Here is a 26190-nt window from a genome sequence, read left to right as displayed (position 1 = left end):
CGTAGGAACCAACGGTCCTAAAAGAAAACAAAATGGTGCTCCTACCTGGAAACCTTAGTCTTTTGTCCACAATACACTCACGGCACGCCGAGAGGTCCGTCCCTTAGGTCGCCGAGCTGCACGCTTACTCCTTTTAAGCAGCAAACCTGACCGACCCGCCTTGGCAGTCAGTAGTCTTCCACTCCATGCAGGTCAGGTGACGTCCAGCGAAGTCCGCCTTTATGGCTAACTACGATTAGCCAAGTTAGCACGCCGCTTACTAGGGATATTTCGAGGCAACAGTGCAAACCAGTCCGGGCTGCACCACCTCACAGTCACGCTCTGTTACTCAGCCGTGGGCGTGGGATGATTTATCCTCACTGTCCATTGGAAAAAAGTCTCTGGAGACGCTAGCAGCATCTCACGCACGCTTTTCTCTCTCCTCTCTTTTCTCGTGGCTGCCTCCACTCTCTCGTCTCTCCTTCCGCCCGCTCCCTTTCAAAGTAAAAGCACCTAAACACACTTCCTTATTACTACTACAACACAGTAGAACGAACAACAGAACTATTCAGATATATCCAAATAAGATAGAATCAAAATGTCCAAATACATAAACACAGGATCATGGCAAAAAGTTTATGGAGTCAAAAGGATTAGACATTTTTTTCAAATTATTTTACCACATGATGAAAAATGCTCTGCTGATTTAAAAAAAAAAAGCAGTAAATGTGTGAAACTGTAACTTTGTTCATACAGAAATGGAAATGCATGCAATAACAAAAATGTTTTCATACAATACCATGTGTTTCAGCACTGCTGACATTATCAAATAGGTATCATTTACTCCACCCATTAATACTGTGAAGTTACACCACTGGCACACAAGAGTGATGGTGATGGGAAATAGGTCTATGTTGATGTACATCTACATAGATATTCCATTAAAAAGCATTCCTGATTTATAATTCATTATTCCATAAATCATCATTTATGGAATGACTGTGGCTCAGGGGGTTGGGAAGCGTATCTGTAACCGGAAGGTCGCCGGTTCGATCCCTGGGATCTCTGTCCTGGCCGTTGTGTCCTTGGGCAAGACACTTTACCGTACCACCTACTGGTGTTGGCCAGAGGGGCCGATGGCGCGATATGGCAGCCTCGCTTCTGTCCGTCTGCCCCAGGGCAGCTGTGGCTACAACTGTAGCTTGCCTCCACCAGTGTGTGAATGAATAGTGGCATTGTAAAGTGCTTTGGGTGCCTTGAAAAGCGCTATATAAATCCAATTCATTATTATCATCTATCATTTAAAAGATTTCAGGACTATTAGGTGTTAAATGTCTCAAAATATTTGAGCTGTAGTTGTTCATATGAAATGTTAGGGCAAAGGAAAGATTAGATTGAAGTCTTGTTACTAATTCAGGTCAGAACAAAAAGTCAAATCTTGTTCACATGTGTTTTCCTACTTTCTAGATCAAGACCCATAGTAATGGTTGAAGCTGGGGTGTCATTCAGCCCAATCCAAATCCCTACTCAGAATCTAGACTGCTCAAAACCACTGCAGAACACAGCTGAAATTTGCTTTACCATGAGCAGAGTGTCTACAGTCAACACAGGTTCATCATTCTTGGTTTTTCTGAACTACAAAGCCACTGCCCAGCAATTTAATGTTTTCTAAACGTATGTAAATTGCAGCATTGAAATCAAACACTGATTTATTCCAGCTCAAGCAAGGATTAATTACACTTTAACACTGGATGCCACTCGCAAACCTCCAAGCAACCGGGCATATGTTGGTGGGAAACGAGAGCAGTCAGGATCACTTACTGTGGACTTAATAAGAAAAAAATGCTCAACTGTGAAGTTCCTTGTTGAGGTAAAACCAAATAACAACATCAGAAAGTTCACCTTGGTGTAACAATATATTTTGATTTCCATTTTGTTTTTAAGAGTCATCCAACACTGAATCTAAACTCAGCACTCATCTCTTCTTGCAGGCCTGTCCAGAAGATGCTCTCAATTCACTTTCCAATGAGCTCAAATTCAAGTTTGATGGTTTGCCCTCAAACACAAATCTCAGACCAAGCCTTGCCCAGCAGGCTCAAACAGCAACCATTCATCCTGTAAGTAATCTTTATAGGTACTTTATTAACCAGATATCTGAGGGCAGTCTTTATAAAATTATTTTCCTCAATTGTGTTTTTTATTGGCATACACTTGAAGAATACCTTCTGGAGAGATTCAGTTGAAGTACTGGAAGTACATGCATCAACATCCCTGCAGTGGAATCCCACTGCAATAAATGCAAGCTGCTTTCCAGAATATTATTAGGAACTTTATTCCCAGTACCAACATCAGGCACAGCTACATATTTGGGGTCATTACTCAAAAAAAGTTGCATATTAGAAATTAATCGTTAGTAATCCAATATGCTACAAAATTACTAAAGTAGTTTATTACACTGATCATTACATTATTTTCTTGTTACTCCATGAAATGACCCAAAATGCATTGTCTCATAATTATAAGTAAATAATATAAATCTTAGGCTACAGTCTGACACGCCAATGCAATCCCTATCCCAATGAGAAAACACATATGATCTTTCCTTTAGTGTTTACATATAAACACAAGAGATTTTGAAATGGTTGCAACATTGATTCTCCTTTATAAACATTAATGGATAGAAATGGAGGCTTCAAGCTCGACTGCTAATCACTTCCTTTCTTACCTGATTGGGCTATGCTCAGCTTTAACGTTCCTCTGTTGGCTAGTTTTTTTTGCTAGCATGCTGTCTGCGAAGATGCTTCCAATAATCCAATTAGTGTTAGCTGTGCAAACAGCTGCTGTTTCTGTCCTGGATGCAGTTTGCATTTTACCATTGCAGTCTCCTCTCCTCTCTTTCTACTGTAGATCACTCAACTATTTCCCTCCTCCCGCACACAAAGTGAAATGAGCTAATTTTAGCACAAGTGCGCAGGAAGAAAACCAATTTTCTTTGATATTTTCTGTCCAACCAACCAGCAAATAACTAAAGAAAACTTTGCAACACTAGTAACAATATAATTGTAATTGAAGTTTAATTACTGAATTCAGTACCGTAACACATTACATTACTGCATTACTGAAAAATATAAGGCTACTTTTTACTTTATCTTACACCCGGCATTAAGATAAGATAAGATAAGATAAGATAACCTTTATTAGTCCCACACGTGGGAAATTTGTTTTGTCACAGCAGGAAGTGGACAGTGCAAAAGTTATGACGCAAAAATTAGAATACAATAAGAATAAATACAGTACACAGCTGTACAGAATAGAATAAAATAATATACTATATACAGTAGAATAAAATAGAATAAAAATATACAATAAGATAAAAATAGAATACGAATGCTATATACAACTGAGTAAAAATACAACGATGCCAGAAAAGATTATTGCACTTAGTGTTATTGCACATGTGTGGATGTGTGTGTTTGTTCAGTTAAAGTCTTTGTTGTGGAGTCTGACAGCAGTGGGGAGGAAAGACCTGCGAAATCTCTCCGTCCCACACCGTGGGTGCCGCAGTCTCCCACTGAAGGAGCTGCTCAGTGCTGTCACAGTCTGCTGCATGGGGTGGGAGACGTTGTCCAACAGGGATGACAGCTTAGCCGCCATTCTCCTGTCACTCACCACCTCCACTGGGTCCAGAGGGCATCCTAGAACAGAGCTGGCCCTTCGGATCACCCTGTTCAGTCTCTTCCTGTCCCCAGCAGAGATGCTGCCGCCCCAGCAGACCACACCATAAAAGATAGCAGAAGCCACCACAGAGTCATAGAAGGTCTTCAGGAGTGGGCCCTCCACCCCAAACGACCTGAGTCTCCGCAGGAGGTACAGCCTGCTCTGCCCTTTCCTGTAGAGGGCGTCTGAGTTATGAGTCCAGTCCAGTCTGTTGTTCAGATGAACACCAAGGTACCTGTAGCTGTCCACAGCCTCAATGTCCATACCCTGGATGTTCAGTGGTTGCAGTGGAGAATGCTTGTGCCTGCGGAAGTCTACCACCAGCTCCTTGGTTTTACTGGCGTTGATCTGGAGGTAGTTCAGCTGGCACCAGTCCACAAAGTCTTGAGTCAGTCCTCTGTACTCCTTGTCGTCCCCATCAGTGATGAGGCCGACTATTGCAGAGTCATCAGAGAACTTCTGCAGGAAGCACTGGGTGGAATTGTGGGAGAAGTCTGCAGTGTAGATGGTGAAGCGGAACGGAGCCAGAACCGTTCCCTGTGGGGCCCCCGTACTGCAGACGACCCTGTCCGACACACAGCCCTGAGTCCTCACATACTGTGGTCGGTCGGTGAGGTAGTCCAAAATCCAGGTAGTGAGGTGATGGTCCACTCCAGAGTTCTCCAGCTTGTCCTTCAGAACCGAGGGAAGAATAGTGTTGAAGGCACTGGAGAAATCAAAGAACATGATTCTCACAGTGCTTCCAGCGGTCTCCAGGTGAGCGAGGGAACGATGTAGGAGGTGAATGACGGCATCATCCGCTCCAATGCCAGGCTGGTAGGCAAACTGAAGTGGGTCCAGTGATGAGCTTGTTAGGCGCCGAAGCTGAGCCAGGACCAACCGCTCCAGGGTCTTCATCAGGTGGGATGTCAGAGCCACCGGCCTGTAGCTGTTGAGGTCCTTGGGGCGTGAAGTCTTTGGCACTGGTACAACACAGGAGGTTTTCCAGAGCTGTGGGACTCTTCCCAACCTCAGGCTCAGGTTGAAGAGGTGCTCCATCACCCCACACAGTTGGTCTGCGCAGGACCTGACGACCCTCGAGCTGATGCCATCTGGACCCGCTGCCTTCTTGCCATTAATCCTCCTCAGTTCCCTCCTAACCTGGGTGGTTGAGAGAGACAGGCTGGAGCCTTGTGTTGAGTGTGTATTGGATGCTGTTGTTGGGGGTGGGGGGGAGTGAGCAGGGTGAATAGAGGAGGTGTGAAGTGTCTGAGGTGGAACAGCAGCAGTGGGGGTGGGTGAGTCTGCAGCCGATGTTGCAGACTGCCTCATGGCTGAATCAAATCTGTTGAAGAAATGATTCAGTTCATTTGCCCATCTCACATCCCTCCCAGGCAGAGAGTTCTGCTGTTTGTGGCCCGAGATGGTTCTGAGGCCTCTCCAGACTTCACCAACGTTGTTTTGTTGAAGCTGGTTCTCCATCTTCAATTGGGTAGAACACACAAATTGTTTGCTGGATTCATCTGTAAAACGTTTACATTTATTCTGTGAATAATGTGTAATATAAATGTTTTTGACATCACACTCTCTTCCACAGTTAGGGTTTGAGATCAACTGTGGAACTGACAACAAATGTGTTGATAACCTGAAAGTGGATTTCAACTTCACCAGGTGAGGCAGAATTACAAAACTTTGTTTAGCTTTGCTTGTGTTTTTAGTCACTTGCTAGGTTTCATAACATGTAACATGTATTTCATAAATTGTACACTCGAAAGACACTTAAAACTTCAATTTTGAAGCACATAGATATTTTGGGACAGTTTGGTATTTAGTCTCCATCATTTTATCCTAATAAAAGAGACAACAATGATAACACACACACACACAATGGTGGTAGTATGTGATTGAGAGATTACCACGACATATTAAGATTAAAGAAACAAACCCAACAATGGCAGGGAATATTTATTTCAAAATTATACCAATCCCCAAGAAGGCATTGAGGTTCACTAAACCTTAGACACTGTCATGAATACTGGACCCAGAAGCAGACTCAGCACAAATTTAGCAGCGAACTATATACATTTTATTTCTTTTGTGAGAAAACAATAGCAAACTCTGAAAGTGAAAGTTAAACTCAGGCCTGAGGAAACAGGAGCAAATATGGAGGTGAGTGGGGAGAGAAGCTGTGATTGGGACCGTGGGAAACCTGAAACAGAAGAGGAAACAATTACTTAGCTGCAGGGAAGCAGAGGAGAGACAGCAAAGCAGGATAATGATGCTGCGTGCTTACTGTCCGAGCCAGACCACGGAGCTCGAAGGGGGAAAACGTTTGTGAGAGAATCTAGAGGGATGAAGTTACAGAGACTGTTATCCAGCGTGCAGGGCAGGCAGGTAGGACCACTGAGAGTGGCTGAACGGAGCAGCAGGCCGTACTGGTTGATGTAGTCCTCCTGTGATTGCCTGTGGATGGAATTCAAGTGCGATGCTGGTGGCCCCGCCCAAGGGTGTAACCGAAGAGCCATCCAGAAACATCCAGCACAATGCTCCCACAAACCATGACAGACAGAAACATAGCTCAAATCATTGAGATGTTGGTTTATTGACAGTTATTAAAGAAACAAGAAATCAGTGAAAGGCAACGAGCAAGGCTGGGTATACTTGTATGACCGTGGTTTGGTTTTCCCAGCTAGATTAGAGGGTTGCTTTCCTACGCCATTGGGTTTGAAAACACATCTGACTGTCAGTGTACCCAGCTTTCTTGAAGTCCCTGTATGGGGTGGTTCAAGATGCCTCTCCTGGGGACTAACCAACTAATGCTGAAGGGTATGCTCCAAGGGACCACACTCTTCATCCCTCCTCCACGAAGGTGGAAAGTAGAGCTCATCTATTAGTTGAACTGTGGATCCAGGAAAAAAAATGCAGTTGTTCTCATAATCATGGAACACCGGACCAGCTCTTGACCCAAGTGAGGTTGTGTGAAAGTGTAATGGGACCAATGGGTCCAACCTGTCTACATATGCTTTGGAGAACTATTAGAGAAGGCATTGATGCGTATCCCTTGGGGAATCTTATGGGGGTTTGGTTTGGCTGCTACTGTTACAGGCCATTCAGTCCCTGCACAACCATAAGAGTAGTATGCCAGACCGTTTCCTGGTGAGCATTGAGCTCTTCTAGGACTGTCGTTTGCTACCAATTCTGTTCACAACTTTTATGACCTCATCAGGTGATGACCTCCAGTGTACACTATGGTGGTTTGCAGTTGAGTGTGAAGTAGATGAAATGAGAATCAACATCAGAAGTCTGAGACCATAGGCCTCAGCTGAAACAGTGGGGGTGTGCTCACTTTGTGTTAGGGGCAAGTAATAGGAGAGTGGAGAGGGATATTGACAGGCGGATTGACATGGCAACTGCAGTGATGTGGATGCTGTACTGGTCTGTTGTAGCAAAAAAATCTATTTCCCACCCATCACCTATGGCTGTGAGGTCTGGGAATTGCCCAAAAGAATACGGCAGAAATTAGCTTTCTCCAAAAGAGAATGACTTCTGCAGAGTCATTTGAGAGGATATCAGAGTAGAGCTGCTACTCCTCTCTACTGAAATGAACCAGTTGAGGTGGGTCAGCATCTGACTAAGACACCTAGAGACATCCATTCTGATTACTAGAGATTACTAGAGAGCGCTTATTTGACCTGGGAATGCTTTGATGTCCCACTGGATGAGCTAAAGGAGCTGGCTGCGAGAAAGAACTCAGGGCATTTCTGCCTAGACAGAGGCCTCCATGATCCACACCTGGATAAGAGTCCGAAAATCAATGGATGGTAATTAGGGGTTTTGATAATCGATTTATTGATTTAAAATCGATTCTGGCTTTGATAATGTGATATCGATTCATTAAAATCCTGAATCGATTTTTTAATATAAATTTATTTTGCCCAAAACGCCAGAATCTCAGGTTAAACCTCACAAAATTTCGACAACCACCAAACAGCTAAACAGTAAATGAGAGCAGGTACATGGATTCTGCACAAAGACGTAAACACAAAGCGCGGACCCGCCGACAGATCAAAAGCAGCGAGATGTCGCTTTTCTCACAAAACGGCATGGGCAGGGTTGGGGCTGAAAGCCGACAGCTCACCGATTCTGATCCGTCGGCGGGTCCGCGCTTTTTTGTTTACGCCCTTTTTGCGCTGATTCTGAAGATGCAGGTTTAATCACTCACCAAACAATATTGACTGAACCAGCAGAGAAAGAAGATCCAAACTACACTTCACATAAACATCGTCATGAATTCACTCTTACTTTTGCTGTTTTGCTTCCACCACGATAAAATCACACTTCATGCACAGCTCTCTCACTCCCCCACCCCTCTCTCTGTACTCCAAGAACAGTTTCCCATCTAAATCTCTGTTTTCTGCATTATTCGCTTGCTTGTTACGCACAAGTCTACCGTTGTTTACAGCGCTGTCGGCCACTGTTTTTGTTCCTTTTAGTTACTTCCGAAAAGAAAACCTAATTTCTGCCGTTCAACAGGCTACTGAACAAATTTAAACTTTTACAATTATGCAAAATGGAAAACGCTCAGCAGTGTCTCTAATAAAACCGCTTTAACTTCAGAGGTAATGTTCATATGTTGATTAATGGTTTTCTTTCGTTTTTGATGTACTGCAGAATATTTGTATAAAATCCCAGGCCAGGAAAATCACCTTCATGTTTTTCTGTGTTTTATCTTCAGCTACTTTGACACAAAGGCATCTGCTGTGATGCTCACACCTTTGATAAAGTCTTGCGAGTGTCAGCTTTCTTATTATAGATACAAAAATATGTAAATGTTCTGATCTGAATTATAATATTTCTGACTGTCTGAGGCAAAATTTCCCATATTCAAATTTAATTGAATCGAATCATGGATCAAATCGATTCGGGACCTTGTGAATCGGAATCGAATCGATTCTAGTAATCAGTGACGATACCCAGCCCTAACGGTAATACCTTTTTTCATAATGCATCATCAGTTATTTTTTGTGTTTTATGATCACCAGCAAATGACAGCAAATTAAAATAATATAGGGAGCTTCCTGACTGCCAATATTGATGCATGATGGCGCCGGTGTGTGTGGCTTGCCGTCTGTCTCTGTCAATTTTGTTTTGTACAATTTGTGCCACCCAAATCAACTCGCAACTGGTATATGAACGCCAAAAACTTTTTGATCTTCAATGTTTTCTGACTAATCAGCAAGGACAAACAACAGGGTATCCACCATCCCTGGCTGATGTTCCTGCTTACCTGCTACGTGGAGCACTTCCTCCTGCTCCGACGCATCGTAAACGTGCCGGTCGGCTAGTGAAGCTTAAAGCCTGCCTTACTTTTTCTGTAGCGGCTGCTCCAGTGGATTATAGTCTGTTCCATCACATCTCAAGGCGTCTCCTGGAGCATGTTGCCCCTTGTCTGGTTCCTGTCGTAAGCTCGTGTGCATGTGAGCCTGCTCGCCAATGTTTTTTACGTCTTGGGCGTCGTGGAATAAACTTTGTGAATTTGCGGTCATTAACTTGGGCTTCACAGAAAACTTCTTCCCAGACTCCAGTTCCAACGAGGATGGCTTTAATAAATGCCCGGTCCATAGCAAGTAAAACGTTTGTCATAAACGATTTATTTTCTTCAAATGGTTTGAATCTCCTTTTTGTGACTGAGACATGGATGAAAATTGGTGAGTCTAGCTTCATTTCTGTGTTTTCTGATCACAAACCTGTTTTATTTGACATTTCTCTTGTGCATGAGTTTAAAGCTCGCGCTCCACCCAGGCGCTGCCGAATCTTTAATTCTTCCACTGCTGCGCTCTTCTCCTCAACTTTTATAGAAAAAAATGCTTTTATAGACCCTGAAATTAGTTTAGGACTTAGTCTGGATGAGCTGCTATTGCAGTTCCAAGAAACCTGTACTGAAACCCTAAACATTATGGCCCCACTAAAAGTTGAAAAGTGTTAAAGTTGAAAATTTTGAGTCCACCTCAGCCCCCCTTTCGTGTGGGGTGCCCCAGGGCTCAATCCTTGGCCCTCTTCTTTTTTCATTATACCTGCTCCCTTTCGGGTCTATTTATAGAAAACATGAAATATCCTTTCACTGTTACGCAGACGACTGCCAAATTTATTTGCCTTTAGCACCAAATCGCCCAGGCTCCATCCAAATCCTTTTAAACTGCCTTGAAGATGTCAAAGCTTGGATGGCTCTGAACTTTTTGAGTTTCAATGAGAGTAAAACAGAGGTGATTGTATTTAGACCTAATAATATTTCATGCAACCCGCTTGTAAATTATGGTTGGCTAGGGTCTTATATCAAGCAGCATGTGACAAACTTGGGAGTCATTATGGACTCAGATTTTAAATAGAACAAACATATTAATTCAGTGTTGCAAAAAAGCTTTTTCCAGCTGAGGCAAATAGCAAAGCTGAAGCCAGTTTTGTCAAGACGTGACACGGAGAAGGTAATACATGCCTTTATTTCAACACAGCTTGACTATTGCAATGGACTTTATGTTGGAGTCAGCCAAGGGTCTCTTGCTTGTCTTCAGCTCGTTCAAAATGCTGCTGCCCACCTCTTAACTGGTACCCACAGGCATGATCATGTAACACCTATCCTGTCTTCTCTTCACTGGCTTCCTGTTCATCACAGAATTAATTTCAAAGTCCTAACACTGGTTTATAAATGCCTTAATGGTCTTGCTCCCCCATACCTTTCCGAGTTACTTCAGCCATATATTCTTTCACGGACCCTCAGATCAGCTGACCAGCTGCTGTTGGTTGTCCCAAAATCAAGGCTCAAATGCAGAGGAAAGCGAGCCTTTTCAATTATGGCACCAAAACTTTGGAATACGCTGCCTTTAAATATTAGACAGGCATTTTTGTTTCCTGTTTTTAAAGCGCTTTTGAAAACACATCTTTTTTCGATAGCGTTCAGACTGGCGTGAGTTGATATTTGTATGCGTTGTGTTGACATTGATAGTTTGTGTTTTATTATGTTTTATGTAAGTGTCAGTGGTTTTATCTTGTGTTTTACACTGTGTTTTTGTACAGCACTTTGGACAAACCTTTTGTTTTTAAATGTGCTATATAAATAAATTGGATTTGGATTTGAATATTAATATGTTAGTATTCAACACAAAGCTATACTATATTTAGCCTCCTACAACTTCAGCATCACAGTGCAGTCTTGCTTTATTCTTGTCCTCTGTCAGATCCTTAGAGGTTAAAGTGGGCATCGATGAGCTTTTGAATGTCACAGTCTCAGTGGAGAACAGAGGGGAAAACTCCTACAACAGCCGTGTTATTCTCACGTATCCAGCTGGACTCTCTTACAGGAAGTTCACCATTCAGCAGGTAATGTGTCAGGATCAAGTTCATCATTGATTTGCTGCTCTCCCAGTGCATCCAGCAGTCATTTTCTTTTCTAATAAAGGGAAGAATTGAGTGCAATTCCTTGGACAGTGAAGCTGGTTTATCCCGTGGAAGGACAGACTGTACTATTGAAAGGCCAATTTTCAAGAGCAGAACTAAGGTTTGTTATTGTGGTATGATTTTGTCTGTTAACTTCTACACAGTTTAACAAAATGAGCAATCACTCTGATCTCTCTTCTTCAATTCAATCAAGGCTTTCTTCATTGTCTCATATGGTATCGAAACAAACACTCAACTAGAGAGGAAGATCTTTATCACTGCTAATGCCACCAGGTACTGTTCATTTAGTAGAGGTCCTTCTCATTTAAGCAATAACCCCACAGACACAGTACAAATCATTTCACTTCTGTCTTTCAGTGGAAATCAGGAGAACGCTACAACGAGTGAAATCTACAAAAATAAATGGATTGATGTGAAATACAGCATTTTCATGACATTTGAAAAGTATGTGTTGTTCTGTTCGTTATAAGATGAATTACACATTTTGTTTTACACAGTATGTATTTAATGTTTAACATGTATCTGTTTAGCTCCTTCAGTTACAGCAATTTCACTTTTGGGATGGATAATTTTCAGATACCAGTCCAACAATCAATCAAGGTAAAATGTAATAAAATATAATAAATATGATTGTGTGAATTAGACTTAACCATAATAGTGTTTGACTGCTTTTTCTTTACTCCCCATGTTTTAGGTTACAAATGATATCAGAGCGTTTAATTTCACTGTGGTGATCAAGGTTCCAGTGAAGCTTGGTGAAAAAGAGATTTGGGTATTGAGCAGCCTACAGGTAATATATGTGTCAGAAGATCTAAAAATGGGTCAGATTTAGCTGTGTGATGGGTGAATGAGGTAAAAACAGGACCAATCACCCTGATGCTATTTTAAATGTATTTCAGATTGTAGACTGTCAGACAGAAAATGATGAAGAACCAAGTGTCAAAGATTTTGTTCCACAGATACAAAAGGATAAAGTGGTGGTAAGTATCCGTCTGTACTTTTGCTACCTACCTGTTAAAACTGAACCATGGTACTGATTCAAAACACAACATTGTACTGAATACAAGATTTGTTTCATTCAGTCTTCTTTAAATCACCCACAGGACTGCTCTGTAGCCATGTGCAGAGTGTTCAAGTGCAACACCTTCATGGGAAGACTGCAGAGTAGGACATACGAAATCTCTGGCAATCTCAGTTCAGGATGGATAGAGCAGGTAATTAAAGAATAGTTTTTTAAAATTGTTTCATTAATACTTTTCCTGAGTATGTATGAGTACCTTCATTAAATCTTCAGATATAACCATTTTACAGTTAAATCAAATAATACCTAATTTAGGCTTAACTCGTTTCATTTTTTCTAAGATTGGACTTCAATCTGCCAAATTCCTCTTGACCAGTACAGCCACTGTGGATTATGACCAAAGCCAGTACATCTACTTTTCAACAGTGTCTAACAACAATCCTCCTGTTCGCAAGGTGATTTAGCATTACTTTCTCTCGTTTGAGTTACACAAGAGCTTGAATATCATCCACATTCTGTTACCTTATCTCTCAGATTATAGTCGAGGTAGAAGTGTATCCTCAGACAAATTTCACCAAAGAGATTATAGGAGGATCCCTGGGAGGGTTGGCTTTTCTGGCTTTACTCACTGCTGGCCTGTATAAGGTGAAAGACTCTTCTTACACTTTTTCAACTCATCACACAGCTGTGAAAGGTTTTTAGAGAGTATGTCTAATTTTTTAAACAAAGTTCAAGAGTTTATATTTACTCATGTAGTTATTTGCTTTAATTTTGAATGTAAGTCTAATGAATGATCTCTGCACTTTCATTTTTTCCCCTTGCACTCCTAGGCTGGGTTTTTCAAGAGTAAATATTCACAGATGATGAATGAAAATGCAGAGACCGATCTGGAACCGGGAACTGATGGAAATGAATCCCAAACAGAATAACAAAGCTCATATTTGTTGTTGTACATTTACTGTAAAGTTAAAACAAAAATTAAACAAGGAAATTTGTGTTTGGTTGATTATCCCTTTGTTGTAACAGTTCTTGTTAAAAAAAATCTTATAGTGTGGGAAAGCATTTTTATAGCTGGAACGGTCTGCTGGTGTCTGCTCCAAGCAGGCCACATTTGAGTGATCTGGATAGAGCTTTAGTGCTTTAGGGCAACCTCAAACTAGTTTTCCGCATAACTAAGCTACATCAATATTTTGAGTGAGCCCCAGTACCATCTCCAATTCTAAGGCCAAGTTCCGTATAATGGGGGATGTCAGAGACTGGCTGCAAAGAAGAAAACATCACAAGAAGACAGTTTTCTTGCCTTGCCAGCACTTAGGAACTGTAGACAGTCATCTACACCTCTGCACTCAAGGTTTGCAGGACAGCATGGTCAGTGGCTCCCGACACAGACAATCTGGAAGGGATTGCACACAGCTAGTCTCATGGGGCTACCAGGAAGCCTACCATGCCTGCACTTAACTATCAGCCCTGTTTGCACTGGTATCTGCAACATGTGCACTAGAATCAAAATGTGGAGGGACGTAGTTTTCAGCAATGAGTCCAAATTCTGCCTACACCAGTTGGATCTTAGGATCAAAGTATGGAAAAGATTTTGACAACGCTATGAGAACTCTGTGCTGATTGCTGGTGGAGGCAGTGTGATAGCGTGGTGAAGCATCTCCCTCACTGGAAGAAGCAGTGCTTGTCATCACTGGAAGCCATTTCAGTGCAGAGAAATATCAAGATGAGATTCTGCAACCAGTGGCAGTCCCATATCTCCAAAGACTGGACCAAACTCTAGCCTCAAGAAGACAATCCTCGCCTCTACAGAGTGGGTACTTTCAACATTTGGGAGCGGAAAGGATGTAGTAGCCTACCTTGAGACTCCAAGGTAAACTTTACACAGACAGAACACACAGCAAAATAAGGGTAGATCACAACACCGACAAACTGAAACACAGGGCTTAAATACATAGAGGGAGCAATCAGGGAATAGGAGTAACAGGAGGGAAACACAGCTGGGGCAAATCAGGCCTAACGAAACAGGGGAAGCAAAACCAGATACATTAACATAAGACATGGACCTTCAAAATAAAACAGGAAACATAACACAGACTGAACTTACAGACGCAGACTCACAGGCAGGCACTACAACAGAGGGAACAGAGAGGTGGGACCAGGGCAGACACAGACACTGACTGGACACGGGGATATAGCAGACAGGGGAGACAGCAGCTAAGGATTACACACAGACATAAACCATAAAAAAGAACTCTAACAAAGAAACCAAAGACTAGAAATGATAAATAATATAATAAACTCAAAACCCTGGGTCAACGACCCAGGCATCCTAACACTGATATGCACTTACGAGGACATTATACTGCTACTGTTCTATCGAAATTTTATATGAATATCCTCATATATGGCTCTCATTTTTCTTAGAAACAAAGATTAGGTAAAAAAAAAAAAATCTGTCAATTCTTTGTTTTTACTTTCATCAGGTCCCAATCAGCCCAAATATCAAAGAGAAATTAAAAATGCATGCTGTGGAAGAGTTTGGGTCTTAGGAGGATAAAACACAAATTTCCATACTTTTTTGTATTAAGAATATATGAAAGACCTGCCTGATATTTTAAGGAATGAATATGGTGTGCAGCAGTGTCCATGCTACCACATTTGATTCTTTAAGCCAGGGGTGTCGAACTCCAGGCCTCGAGGGCCGGTGTCCTGCAGGTTTTAGATATCACCCTGTTTCAACACACCTGAATCAAATGATTAGTTCATTACCAGGGTTGTGGAGAACTTTAAGACATGTTGAAGAGGTAATTTAGCCATTTAAATCAGCTGTGTTGGACCAAGGACACATCAAAAACATGCAGGACACCGGCCCCTAAGGCCTGGAGTTCAACACCTGTGCTTTAAGCAAACAAAAGATCACTCATTCCCTATAACCTATAACTTCTTCAAGACCGAATAATTGTTGAAATTAAACCATCTGAGCAGACAAAAAGTTTGGATACTCAAATAAAATGGACAATAATTAAATGTAGTGACCTACCTGAGCAGATGGAGTGAATTTTTGGCAAAGTCCTGCCATGCATTATGGTAGGAAGTGTCTTTTCCAAGTGACCCTATGTTTTTTGAAGAATCTTACGGCTCAATGAAAGTTTCCATGTTTGAATGTATGCAAACACTATATGTTAATCATGTAAACTGTATTTAATGGTTCCATTCAATTCAATTTTATTTATGTAGCACCAAGTCACAACAACAGTCAATTTAGATCAGGGTGCTCTATATTGTAAACTTAATAAAAAACCTTCCATGCCATCATGTAGACTACTGCAAAATGTATGAAAATCAACATATATGCTGAAAAGTACTAAAAAAAAAGCTATTTTTGTTAAACTGAAGAAGGTGACTTGATTCATTCATGCTGCTTTAGGTCATGCTACCTGGGTTGTTTGCCCATTGTCTTTGTGTTTTTTGACTCTTGGACCTTGCTTTTTATTGTGGTGATTTATTTTTCTTAGTCTTTATTTCATATTATTTAGTTTCCTTGTGCTTTCTAGTTTGTGAATTTCTAGTTCTTAGTTACTTGTTTATTTAGTCTGTTCCCTTTTTGTGTCTGTCACTGTGTGTCCTCCCCAGCATCTCCTGTGTTAGTTATTTGTGCCTGTCTTGTCTCTATGTTTAGCTGTCCGTTTCCTCAGTCATATCTCCGTGTGTCTGTCAGGTTTCTCTCGCCCTCTCTGTCCCTCGCTCTCTGTCTGTTTCCTGTTTTATCGTGATAATCTCTTGTCTTGGTTGTGTTAGCTTTTCTTGTTGTTTTGAGTTTGTTCTCCAGCTTCAGCAGTGAAGCTGTTTGAGTTCAGTGTCTGCATTTTGGAGCCTCTCTCTGCCTGCCACACACCTTCACATGACAGACTGGTGAAAAGATGTGCAATTTTTCAGCTTACTGTTGTGAATTTGTAACAAAAAAAGATTTTTTTTTCTTCAGTGTTTATTATTTGCAGTACTGTATGTGAGCAGAATTATATGCCATTTTTTTGCATATGATATTATTTCACTTTTAAAAAGAATAAAAACACAATGATAAGATGACAGCAGTATAATGTATTGAACATACACATTCTTGTATAATTAGCTTTTTAGAATAAAGATTATATATATTATATATAGGAAAAATAATGCAGCTTTATTATTATAAATGTAAAGTGCTTCGAAATTGCTAATATAGTTTCTTCAGTTTTAACGGATTATAAACAGCTCTATTAATACATCAATGTGGAGGCTTATTAAGAGTGTTAATATCTCAGTCACTTTCACATTTCAGTGCAATGATGAATTACATCAAATGCCCACAATAACAATTACTGACTAAGAAGAGCAAGAATTATGAAATAAAAATAGTTTGTGGAGGTAGATAAGTATGTGTTATCTACAATAATAGCACACATGTTTAAACACACACATGCATGCATACACACACGTACACATGCATGTGTGTAAGGAATTCAGCGCAGTATTGAAATGATGTTGAAATAAAGCATTAATTAAGCATAAACTCTTAAAATATTGTAGAGCAGCGGTCCCCAACCTTTTTTGCACCATGGACCGGTTTATTTCTGACAATATTTTCATGGACCGGCCTTTAAAGTGTCTCGAATAAATACAACAAAATAAAACCAGTACCAATTTATTAATAAAACACGGGAAAAGACCCAGGGAAACCAAGTTAACAATAAAAAAGATTTTAAAAGATGACAAAAGCAGATCAAAAACCCTAAAAAAACCCCATAAATTTCACACTCGAGACTCAACTCTCGCAGCCCGGTTCTTCACTTTGTGATCTAATTAAAGTTAATGTGTGAGAGAAGATAACTTAAAGGTGGCTATGCATCCGATACAAGTTAGGGACTGAGTTGTAAATAATAGAAAAATAAATTATCCATAAATGATGAATGGAGTTGATGAATGTCTGTAAAACAGAAGACGCACAGCAAATTTGTTGCATATGAGTAAATGTGAATAAGGAGTAACTGTCACCTCCAAAGCATTGTAGTGGTAAGGTGAGATTGGATTTAAGTTTTTCAGTCTGGGTTAAGATTGGAGAAGGTTGGCTACTACTTGCGAATATCTAAACAAGGTCCTGAGTTGTGGTGGGTATGACCCATGGCACCACGACAGCAAGGGAACCCTTTTAGCTGTTGTAACATAAAGGAACTTAAATAAAATTATGGTGTTTTGTGAATCACAAAGTGGTTATAATTCCAGGGACATGTTTACTGTCTACTTTTGGCATACCACACACACTGAAGCTCTGGTGGCTTGTTGAGTTTTGTGGGGTTTGTTGTAGTGGTGTATAACTTCTAAATGTGGTCAGTTTCTTTTTCTGTTTTGATGATCTTTAGACCGATTGTTTACTTCAGTATGTAAGTTCCTGTCAGGCTTTTTGTAGGTTGCTATTTGAGTTTAGCTCTTAAGTGTTTCTTGCATAATAGTTTATTTATTCAGTCCTTGTCTCCGTGTTCAGTGTTTTCCTGTTGTTACTTCCTGTTTTATTTTCTGAGTACCCTGTCTCACAAAATAAAACAGGAAGTTTTGTTATACTTAGTAGAGTTTTACTTCCTCCCAGTTCTTGTCTTGTTTCCACTGTTCCTCCTCACCTCTTGTGTGTACTCAAAGCCTCAGTTTGCGTGTGTTTTTTTATTGGGTCATACTGTATTCCTGCATTCCTCCTAGTTTGCTTTTCCTCCAGTGCCTTTTCTATTTTATTTATTTGCATTCAAGATCTTTTTACCTGCCATAATAAAGACCCACTTTTTTGTCTCCTCTTTTCCTGAATATTATGATAGAAACTTACAAATATGTTTAAACACATGAATTCTCTTCAGTCACTTTTCACTTAACATCCTCAGCACAAACTAAGCAGAGAAGCCCCTGCAGCTGACTGACTGGAAACAGTCAGGTCTACCATCCTTCACTATGAGACTGTCAGGGTAGTTAGGGGAAAATTACCATGTCTACATGTGTCTGTATCTACGGAAGATGATTAAGGCCAAAAATCGAATTTTGATTCAGATGATTTCTTTTTTCAAATCTTTTTTCAAATCTTTCAAATCCGGGCATTGTCTGTAATGTTAGGTTTTAGTCATCATCCTCGTACTTCAGGCTTAAAATGTTCAGGGTAATTTATATTATGCCTTGTTTTACTTTTTTTTTAAATGATGAGTCTTTGCATTGTTAAAACTCGATCAACCACAGAGCGTAGCATTTTATTACATTTCTATCTCTTAGATATCACATTAAGAACACAAACACACACACACACACACACACACAGAGTGAAAGAGGAATACTTAAAAAAAAAAACTGACATGAAACCTTCACCTCGGATGTGGGTTGACAAAAGTGCTACATTTTTATCAGTGGTGGACACTTGCAAAAGGAGTGACTTCCTGAAAACCAGTTGTAGTTTGCAAAGATGTGATGAAGCTTCAAATAAACTAGAGTTAGCTGGTTAGTCATGTGGCAGCCAGGCAGGGTTCAGAAATTATTTTAAGGTGCACAAAGAATTACTGAATAACTTGTTTTGTAATCCTTAACTGGATAATACATTGAGTGAGCTATGGCAACATTTGTAAAGTACACGATTTTCCTTTTGGCTGCGTTTGCACATTATGTACCACAACAGAACATCTACTTTGAGTTCTCTTTTTAAACCACAGACATGAAGAAGCCATATAAGGCCTGTTATATTGAACCCATCCTGCTGAAGACGTTTTTCTTAACCCTTACGAGACCCGTTTGGGTCCCTTTTTTCACGAGGGTCTCGTAAGGGTTAATAAAGGAACAAATTTGCAGTCACCTATATAGAGTAGAATAGAATAGAATAACCCTTTATTGTCACACTGTACATGTACAACAAATTGTTGTACTCTGTGGTCTTTCAAGCTCCTTGGTGTTGCTGAGTATTGATATGCACACTGATGCTACATACTAAAGAAGAGGTGTCACATCAGTACACACATCACTTCAGCAACACAACAGATACTTGTGTCTGTGAAGGTTCTCAGTCATCCAGGTCATCGTAGAACAGATACTTGTGTTTAAAAACTCTCGTAAAAGTTTTTTTATTCAATCAAAAGTAAAACAAGTAAGTAACTATGAAATGTACTCAAAGCACAAATTATAAAGTAACTCTATGGATATTGCTTGGACATTTTGCAATTTTTGTGCAATTCTAATGGAATCTCTTATTACAATAATAAAATTACAGACTCTTCTTCATGATAAATTCTAATAAGTGTACACAAGCAGAGAAAAATAACAATAATTTAAAAATAAATCTATTTGCTGTTGCCTACATTACAGATGGGTTACTGTTGGAGCTAAATTTGATGTGTGTCATCTGGTAAGCTGTGAAAAAGGTGCATGCAGCAGTGTCACTTGTGAACCAGGGTCAGAAATTCATGGAATTAGAGCGAGTAGAAAGCCAAACATTTTTTTTTTGTAGTTTTTGTTACCAGAGGTCACTTTGTGGATGAATTGTGTTTTTATCATTCAGTTGTTTACTCATCTTTCGCAGTTTTGAAAATCTAGATGACAACGTGTTCAAAGTATTGGAGAATCACAGTTTTTTTTACCAAAACAAGTTTTAAATGACTTCACTTCCCTTCTGTGAACTGTTTGGTGGTTCGTTATCCACTGCAGTAGTAGTCTGCACACCAACACAGAAAAATGAGTTGAGGTCAGCAGGGGTGTGAACACTAAGACTGGTCGTTGTGGTGCAGTGTGGGGAAAAGAATAGTCTTAGAAACAAGTCAAGATAATTTCTCTTGTGAACTCCAGTAGATTTATTTATTTATTACTCTGTTTATTAATTTTCTTTGCTTGTATTTACAGGCTATGATTAGCTGATTGTGCTGCTGCTCTTTGTAGATTTAGCCAAATGAATTCAAAAAGATAAAAGCAGATGTTATATTTCAACTCCTACACGGTATAAAGCTTGCATGAAGGTGGAAGTGAGTGAATCATCAGCTAAATTTAAATGTGTGTCTGTTACTTGTTACACTGACCTTCTTCACCTCAGCTGCTCTTTAACAGCCTGAATTCTATAGAAGTGTAGGTTACATGAACTTAGTCATTTTGGTAATGAAAAAGGTAAGTAAACATATCACAGAGAAGATTTTGCCGACTTTGAGAAGTACTGTACCCCTCATCTCTCTTTGAAACTAATAAGGGGTCATTCATCAGTTTGCACAGTTTATTTTAAAGCATGACCCTACTCGAACATTGTAAAACAAATAGAAATATGTTGAGGTCTTCGCGTGTGGTGAGTTCACCGATCGACATCTCCGGCTACAGAAAATATCTCTCCTATACATTTCATGCTTTGTTTCTGCAGTTTAATACAGATATTATATTTTTGTATATTTATAAATGTGGCTACATTTATCTGAGAGTCTACTATGTGTGTATGTGTCACGGCTGTGGTGAAGGACGTGTGGGGTGGTGAGAGAAGGACCCAAGTGCAGGCACTGACTTTACTGCGAGTGAGCTTTATTTACAGTGGGTGAGATACAAAGAGAAGCAGAATATGGCAAAACTAAACTAAACAAAGACCTAAACTGGGAGGCAATTACAGAAACTAATACAAAGGAACCAAAAACCTCAGTGGAGTGTTGACCAGGGGACAGAAAAGCCTGAGACAAGGAACATGGAGAAATGACATAGATGAAATGCAGACGAACACACAGAGGAAGACAGAACTTAAATATTAAACAGAGGGATAACATGGGAATAAGACATAGGAGGAAAGCAGGGTTGGGAGACATCAAACATGACAAGACCAAGGGGAAGCAAAACTGAAAACATTAACAAAGAACAGGGGGCTATCAAAGTAAAACAGGAAACGTAAGACAGGCGCAGAGACATAGACTTCACACTGAAACAAGGAGACATGGCTGACAGGGGAGAAAGAGGGAACACGGATCACCGGAAGAGCACAGAAACCAAGAGATTAGAAATTCTAAATAATAATAAAGGCAACACTGGGTGACCGACCCAGAACCAAGATAGTATATTTGTAATTATGTATAGCATGTATGAACGTGTGCACTAACACACTGAGCAGAAGCACAGCAATACAAGCAATTAAAAAAAATTTAATGGAAAGAATTGAACAGAACAGAATTTAATCGTCAAAGTTGGTTGCCCGCCCAAATCATATAGTCTGCTGCTGACACCTCTTATTTCTCTCCTTTCTAACATCTTTCTCCATCTCTGACTGAAGTTATCTCACATGTTTTTCTCTTCCCGTTAAATGCAGCAGCTGTAGCTTTAGCCAGCTGAGCAGTGTCACTGTTCAGGAAACCGCACAGAAAGTTTGTGTGATTACTGATGTTTATTGGGCTGTTTTCAAAGTTACATCTGCCACTTAAACAAAAGCTAAGCCCTAGATATGCCAGCTAGATATAAAAGCACCACAACCACAACTTCCTGACGCTTTTACCCTGTAGAGCTGTGTTAATAACCAATGTTGTAAATAATGCGTAAATGTTTTTGGCTTCTTTTTTTTCTATAATAATAATTAATGATGAATACATCATTAGTGTATCCATCATCAGTGCTTCTTTCCTAAAAATAAGTTTGATTTTTGAAACTGAAATGATTTTCAAATCAGTTTTGAGCAACAATATCTGCCATAAAGAGTGGTAAACCAAAAGCAACAAGATTGAAAAAGTAAGAAGTAGAAACTACATTTGTGTTAAAATATAGGGAGTAAAAGTAACTGAAACTACAGATACCTGAAAATTCTGCTTGAGTACAGTAATGAAGGATTCGCACTTTGTTACTTTGATTGATTGATGCTGCAATCTACCTGAGTCCATTTGTTTATGATGACAATGTACCTGTCTTCTGATGGCTGCTTCCAGCAGGATGACGCACCATATCACCAAGTCCATAAAATTTTAAAATTACTCCTGGAACATGAAAACGAGTTCACTGTAGTTAAACGACTGAAATCAGACACAGGACATGATCCTGAGGCATCCTCCTGATAGGAGATGCCCAGAACACATTGCCAAGGAGGCAGTCAGAATGCAACCTCATTCTCAGGCCTCCTTTCAATATGGAGACCATATCTCTAAGGGAGAGTCTAGACACCCTGTAGAGGAAGCTCTTTTTCTCTGTATGTATCGGGGATCTCAAACTTTCAGTCACTACCCACTGCTTGTGGCCATAGTTGATATCAAAAATGCAGATGCTTTTGTGGTCAGCTCTCTCTTCATCTAACAAACTGGTACAGCATCCGCATTATTGCAAATGTTGTACCAACCAGTCTGTCAGTTTCTAGCAAAGATGACAAGATTCTTATAGAACAGTGTCAGGTGCAGCAATTCCTTCCTGACTTGGAGTGGGCACTCCACTTGTTTCTGTCTGAGAACTACAGCCTCGCACTTTGGAGGTGCTAAAACTCACCCTGCTTCACATTGAGCTGAAAGCTATCCAGGAGGGCTCTGCCTGAAGAAACCTGATGAATCACACCGTCCATAAAAAGCAGAGAGGTGACCCTGAGGCTGCAAATCCAGTAGCACCTGGCAGAATCCCATGTACACTTTAATATACTTGGCAGGATAAAGAGCTGGCCCAGCGCACCAGGAGGATAATCACACTGTATCTCATAGACCCGAGGTTTGTCTCACAGAGGGAGTCAACATCTTCAGTCCGCTGGTGTAGAGGGTTGTTAACCAAGGCAACCCCACAACATCTACAACCTTGAGAAACTCAGGGCAAAAATCATCCACCACACGAAGACATACCTCACTTACCTCGACTTACTTCGCCCACAGTGATTGGTCATTCACCTCACTTCCTGTATCGGAGGTGTGTGAGTGGGTTTAAAGGGGTGATAATGCCCTTCACGTCACTACATGCCCACTGTATACAGTGTGAACATGAGACCATCTTGCATCAGTCAGTCTCTGTTTATCAAAATCAGGTTAACCATCAGGCTTAGCAAAGGTTGCACATTCACAGAGTCGGGCTTTAGTGCACACGGCGTTCGTTTCAGTTTCTCTCATTCAAATAGCTTATGAAAGAAAACAAACATTTGAAAAGATCAGAATCAGAATCAGAATCAGAAAGGGGTTTATTGCCAAATGTTGAGCAGGTTTACAACATTAGGAAATTGCTGCGGTGCAAACATAGTGTCATAAATAGCACTTAAATAGACATGAAAAAATAAAAGTAGTAATAAGAATTAAAAGTGCTACGTAGAAAGATATGTGCATGAGATATACATGAGATATATACATGAGAATAAGAATTAAGAGTGCTACGTAGAAAGATATATACATGAGTGCAGGTGGTGATCAGTGCCAAACATGGAATGATGCAGTGACACAGCGTAGGTCATGTGTTAGGGGTGGGAACAGTCATACGGTTATTGTTCATGTGTCCAACAGCAGAGGGGAAGAAACTGTTCTTATGGCGAGAGGTTCTGGTGCAAATGGACCGGAGCCTCCTGCCTGAGGGGAGCAGGTCAAACAGACTGTGTCCAGGGTGAGAAGGGTCAGCTGAGATCCGAGCTGCACGCCGCAATGTCCTGGAGGTGTACAGGTCCTGCAAAGATGGGAGTCTGCAGCCAATCACCTTCTCAGCAGAGCGCACAACACGCTGCAGTCTCTGTTTGTCCCTGATAGTGGCTCCAGCGTACCACACGGTGATGGAGGAGGTGAGGATGGACTGGATGATTGCAGTGTAGAATTGCATCATCGTCCGTGTTGGCAGGTTGAATTTCTTCAGCTGCCTCAGGAAGTACATCCTCTGCTGGGCTTTCTTGATGACGGAGGTGATGGTGGGCTCCCACTTCAGGTCCTGGGTGATGGTGGTACCCAGGAAGCGGAATGAGTCCACAGAGGTGATGGGGGCGCCAGTCAGGATGATGGGGGGGAGTGGGGCTGTGTGCTTCCTGAAGTCCACAATAATCTCCACTGTCTTCTGGGCATTCAGCACCAGGTTGTTGTGGCTGCACCAGGACACCAGACGTTCAACCTCCCTCCTGTAGGCAGACTCATCCCCGTCCGAGATGAGCCCAATAACGGTGGTGTCATCTGCAAACTTGATTAGCTTGACAGACTGGTGGATGGAGGTGCAGCAGTTAGTATACAGGGAGAAGAGCAGAGGAGAAAGAACACAGCCCTGAGGGGAGCCGGTGCTGATGGTCCGGGAATCCGAGACATTCTTTCCCAGCCTCACATGCTGCTTCCTGTCCGTCAGGAAGTCAGTGATCCACCGGCAGATGGGATCAGGCACATTCATCTGGGAAAGCTTGCCTCGGAAATGGTCTGGAAGGATGGTGTTGAAGGCAGAGCTGAAGTCCACAAACAGGATCCTGGCGTAGGTTCCTGGGGAGTCCAGATGCTGCAGGATGAAGTGTAGGGCCATGTTGATGGCGTCGTCTACAGACCTGTTGGCTCTATATGCAAACTGCAGGGGGTCCAGGAGGGGGGCCGTGAGGGTCTTGAGATGGGAGAGAACTAGGCGCTCAAATGACTTCATGACCACAGATGTCAGAGCCACGGGTCTGTAGTCATTTAGTCCAGTGATCCTAGGTTTCTTGGGGACAGGAAGCAGCACGTGAGGCTGGGGAAGAATGTCTCGGACTCCCGGACCATCAGCACCGGCTCCCCTCAGGGCTGTGTTCTTTCTCCTCTGCTCTTCTCCCTGTACACCAACTGCTGCACCTCCACCCACCAGTCTGTCAAGCTAATCAAGTTCGCAGATGACACCACCGTCATTGGGCTCATCTCTGACGGGGATGAGTCTGCCTACAGGAGGGAGGTTGAACGTCTGGTGTCTTGGTGCAGCCACAACAACCTGGTGCTGAATGCCCAGAAGACAGTGGAGATTATTGTGGACTTCAGGAAGCACACAGCCCCACTCCCCCCCATCATCCTGACTGACACCCCCATCACCTCTGTGGACTCATTCCGCTTCCTGGGTACCACCATCACCCAGGACCTGAAGTGGGAGCCCACCATCACCTCCGTCATCAAGAAAGCCCAGCAGAGGATGTACTTCCTGAGGCAGCTGAAGAAATTCAACCTGCCAACACGGACGATGATGCAATTCTACACTGCAATCATCCAGTCCATCCTCACCTCCTCCATCACCGTGTGGTACGCTGGAGCCACTATCAGGGACAAACAGAGACTGCAGCGTGTTGTGCGCTCTGCTGAGAAGGTGATTGGCTGCAGACTCCCATCTCTGCAGGACCTGTACACCTCCAGGACACTGCGGCGTGCAGCCCGGATCTCAGCTGACCCTTCTCACCCTGGACACAGTCTGTTTGACCTGCTCCCCTCAGGCAGGAGGCTCCGGTCCATTCGCACCAGAACCTCTCGCCACAAGAACAGTTTCTTCCCCTCTGCTGTTGGACACATGAACAATAACCACATGACTGTCCCCGCCACTAACACATGACCCTACGCTGTGTCACTGCATCATTTCATGTCTGGCACTGATCACCACCTGCACTCATGTATATATCTTTCTACGTAGCACTCATAATTCTTATTCTCATGTATACATGTTTGGCACTGATCACCACCTGCACTCATGTATATATCTTTCTACGTAGCACTCATAATTCTTATTCTCATGTATATATCTCATGTATATCTCATGCACATATCTTTCTTTCTACATAGCACTTTAATTCTTATTGTCTGCACTGAAGCACCGCAGCAATTTCCTAATGTTGTAAACCTCAACATCTGGCAATAAACCCATTCTGATTCTGATTCTGATTCTGATTCTGATGGAGGGGGGAGAGGTGGGGGAATTAGTGTCCAAAGTGCCTCTATTGTTGGGGCCGTTGGAGGTGTGAAGGCTGCCTAATGGCTCGTCAAAACGGCAGTAGAAGTCGTTAAGGGTGTTGGCTAAGAGCAAGTCATCAGTGGAGTGGGGGGTTTTAGGCTTGTAGTTGGTGATATTCCTAAAACCTTTCCACACAGAGGCCGAGTCATTCTCTGAGATGTGAAATGTTG

General features: G+C 41.6%; 1 protein-coding gene across 3 annotated transcripts in view; it reads left to right on the top strand.

Annotated features, from left to right (window-relative positions):
- LOC147323251 (integrin alpha-M-like) overlaps nucleotides 1-13139 on the top strand; it is a 32421-nt gene extending 19282 nt beyond the window's left edge. For all 3 annotated transcript variants that reach the window (XM_086303508.1, XM_086303509.1, XM_086303510.1), the window contains 15 exons: nucleotides 1447-1589; nucleotides 1698-1849; nucleotides 1971-2096; nucleotides 5273-5346; nucleotides 10908-11049; nucleotides 11129-11227; nucleotides 11321-11400; nucleotides 11485-11571; nucleotides 11658-11727; nucleotides 11822-11917; nucleotides 12027-12107; nucleotides 12231-12341; nucleotides 12490-12603; nucleotides 12683-12793; nucleotides 12979-13139. In XM_086303508.1, coding sequence (XP_086159634.1) covers nucleotides 1447-1589; nucleotides 1698-1849; nucleotides 1971-2096; nucleotides 5273-5346; nucleotides 10908-11049; nucleotides 11129-11227; nucleotides 11321-11400; nucleotides 11485-11571; nucleotides 11658-11727; nucleotides 11822-11917; nucleotides 12027-12107; nucleotides 12231-12341; nucleotides 12490-12603; nucleotides 12683-12793; nucleotides 12979-13077 — 1585 coding nt within the window. In that variant the 3' untranslated portion in view covers nucleotides 13078-13139. The remainder of the gene's footprint in view (nucleotides 1-1446; nucleotides 1590-1697; nucleotides 1850-1970; nucleotides 2097-5272; nucleotides 5347-10907; nucleotides 11050-11128; nucleotides 11228-11320; nucleotides 11401-11484; nucleotides 11572-11657; nucleotides 11728-11821; nucleotides 11918-12026; nucleotides 12108-12230; nucleotides 12342-12489; nucleotides 12604-12682; nucleotides 12794-12978) is intronic.
- The last annotated feature ends 13051 nt before the right edge of the window (nucleotides 13140-26190 follow it).

The sequence above is a fragment of the Aulonocara sp. 'chitande type north' Nkhata Bay genome, linkage group LG8 (assembly GCF_057382095.1).
Source record: "Aulonocara sp. 'chitande type north' Nkhata Bay isolate Kocher_YH1m ecotype deep benthic linkage group LG8, A_spYH_male_GT1.1, whole genome shotgun sequence".
NCBI lineage: Eukaryota > Metazoa > Chordata > Actinopteri > Cichliformes > Cichlidae > Aulonocara > Aulonocara sp. 'chitande type north' Nkhata Bay.
This window is presented reverse-complemented; position numbering and strand designations above follow the sequence as displayed.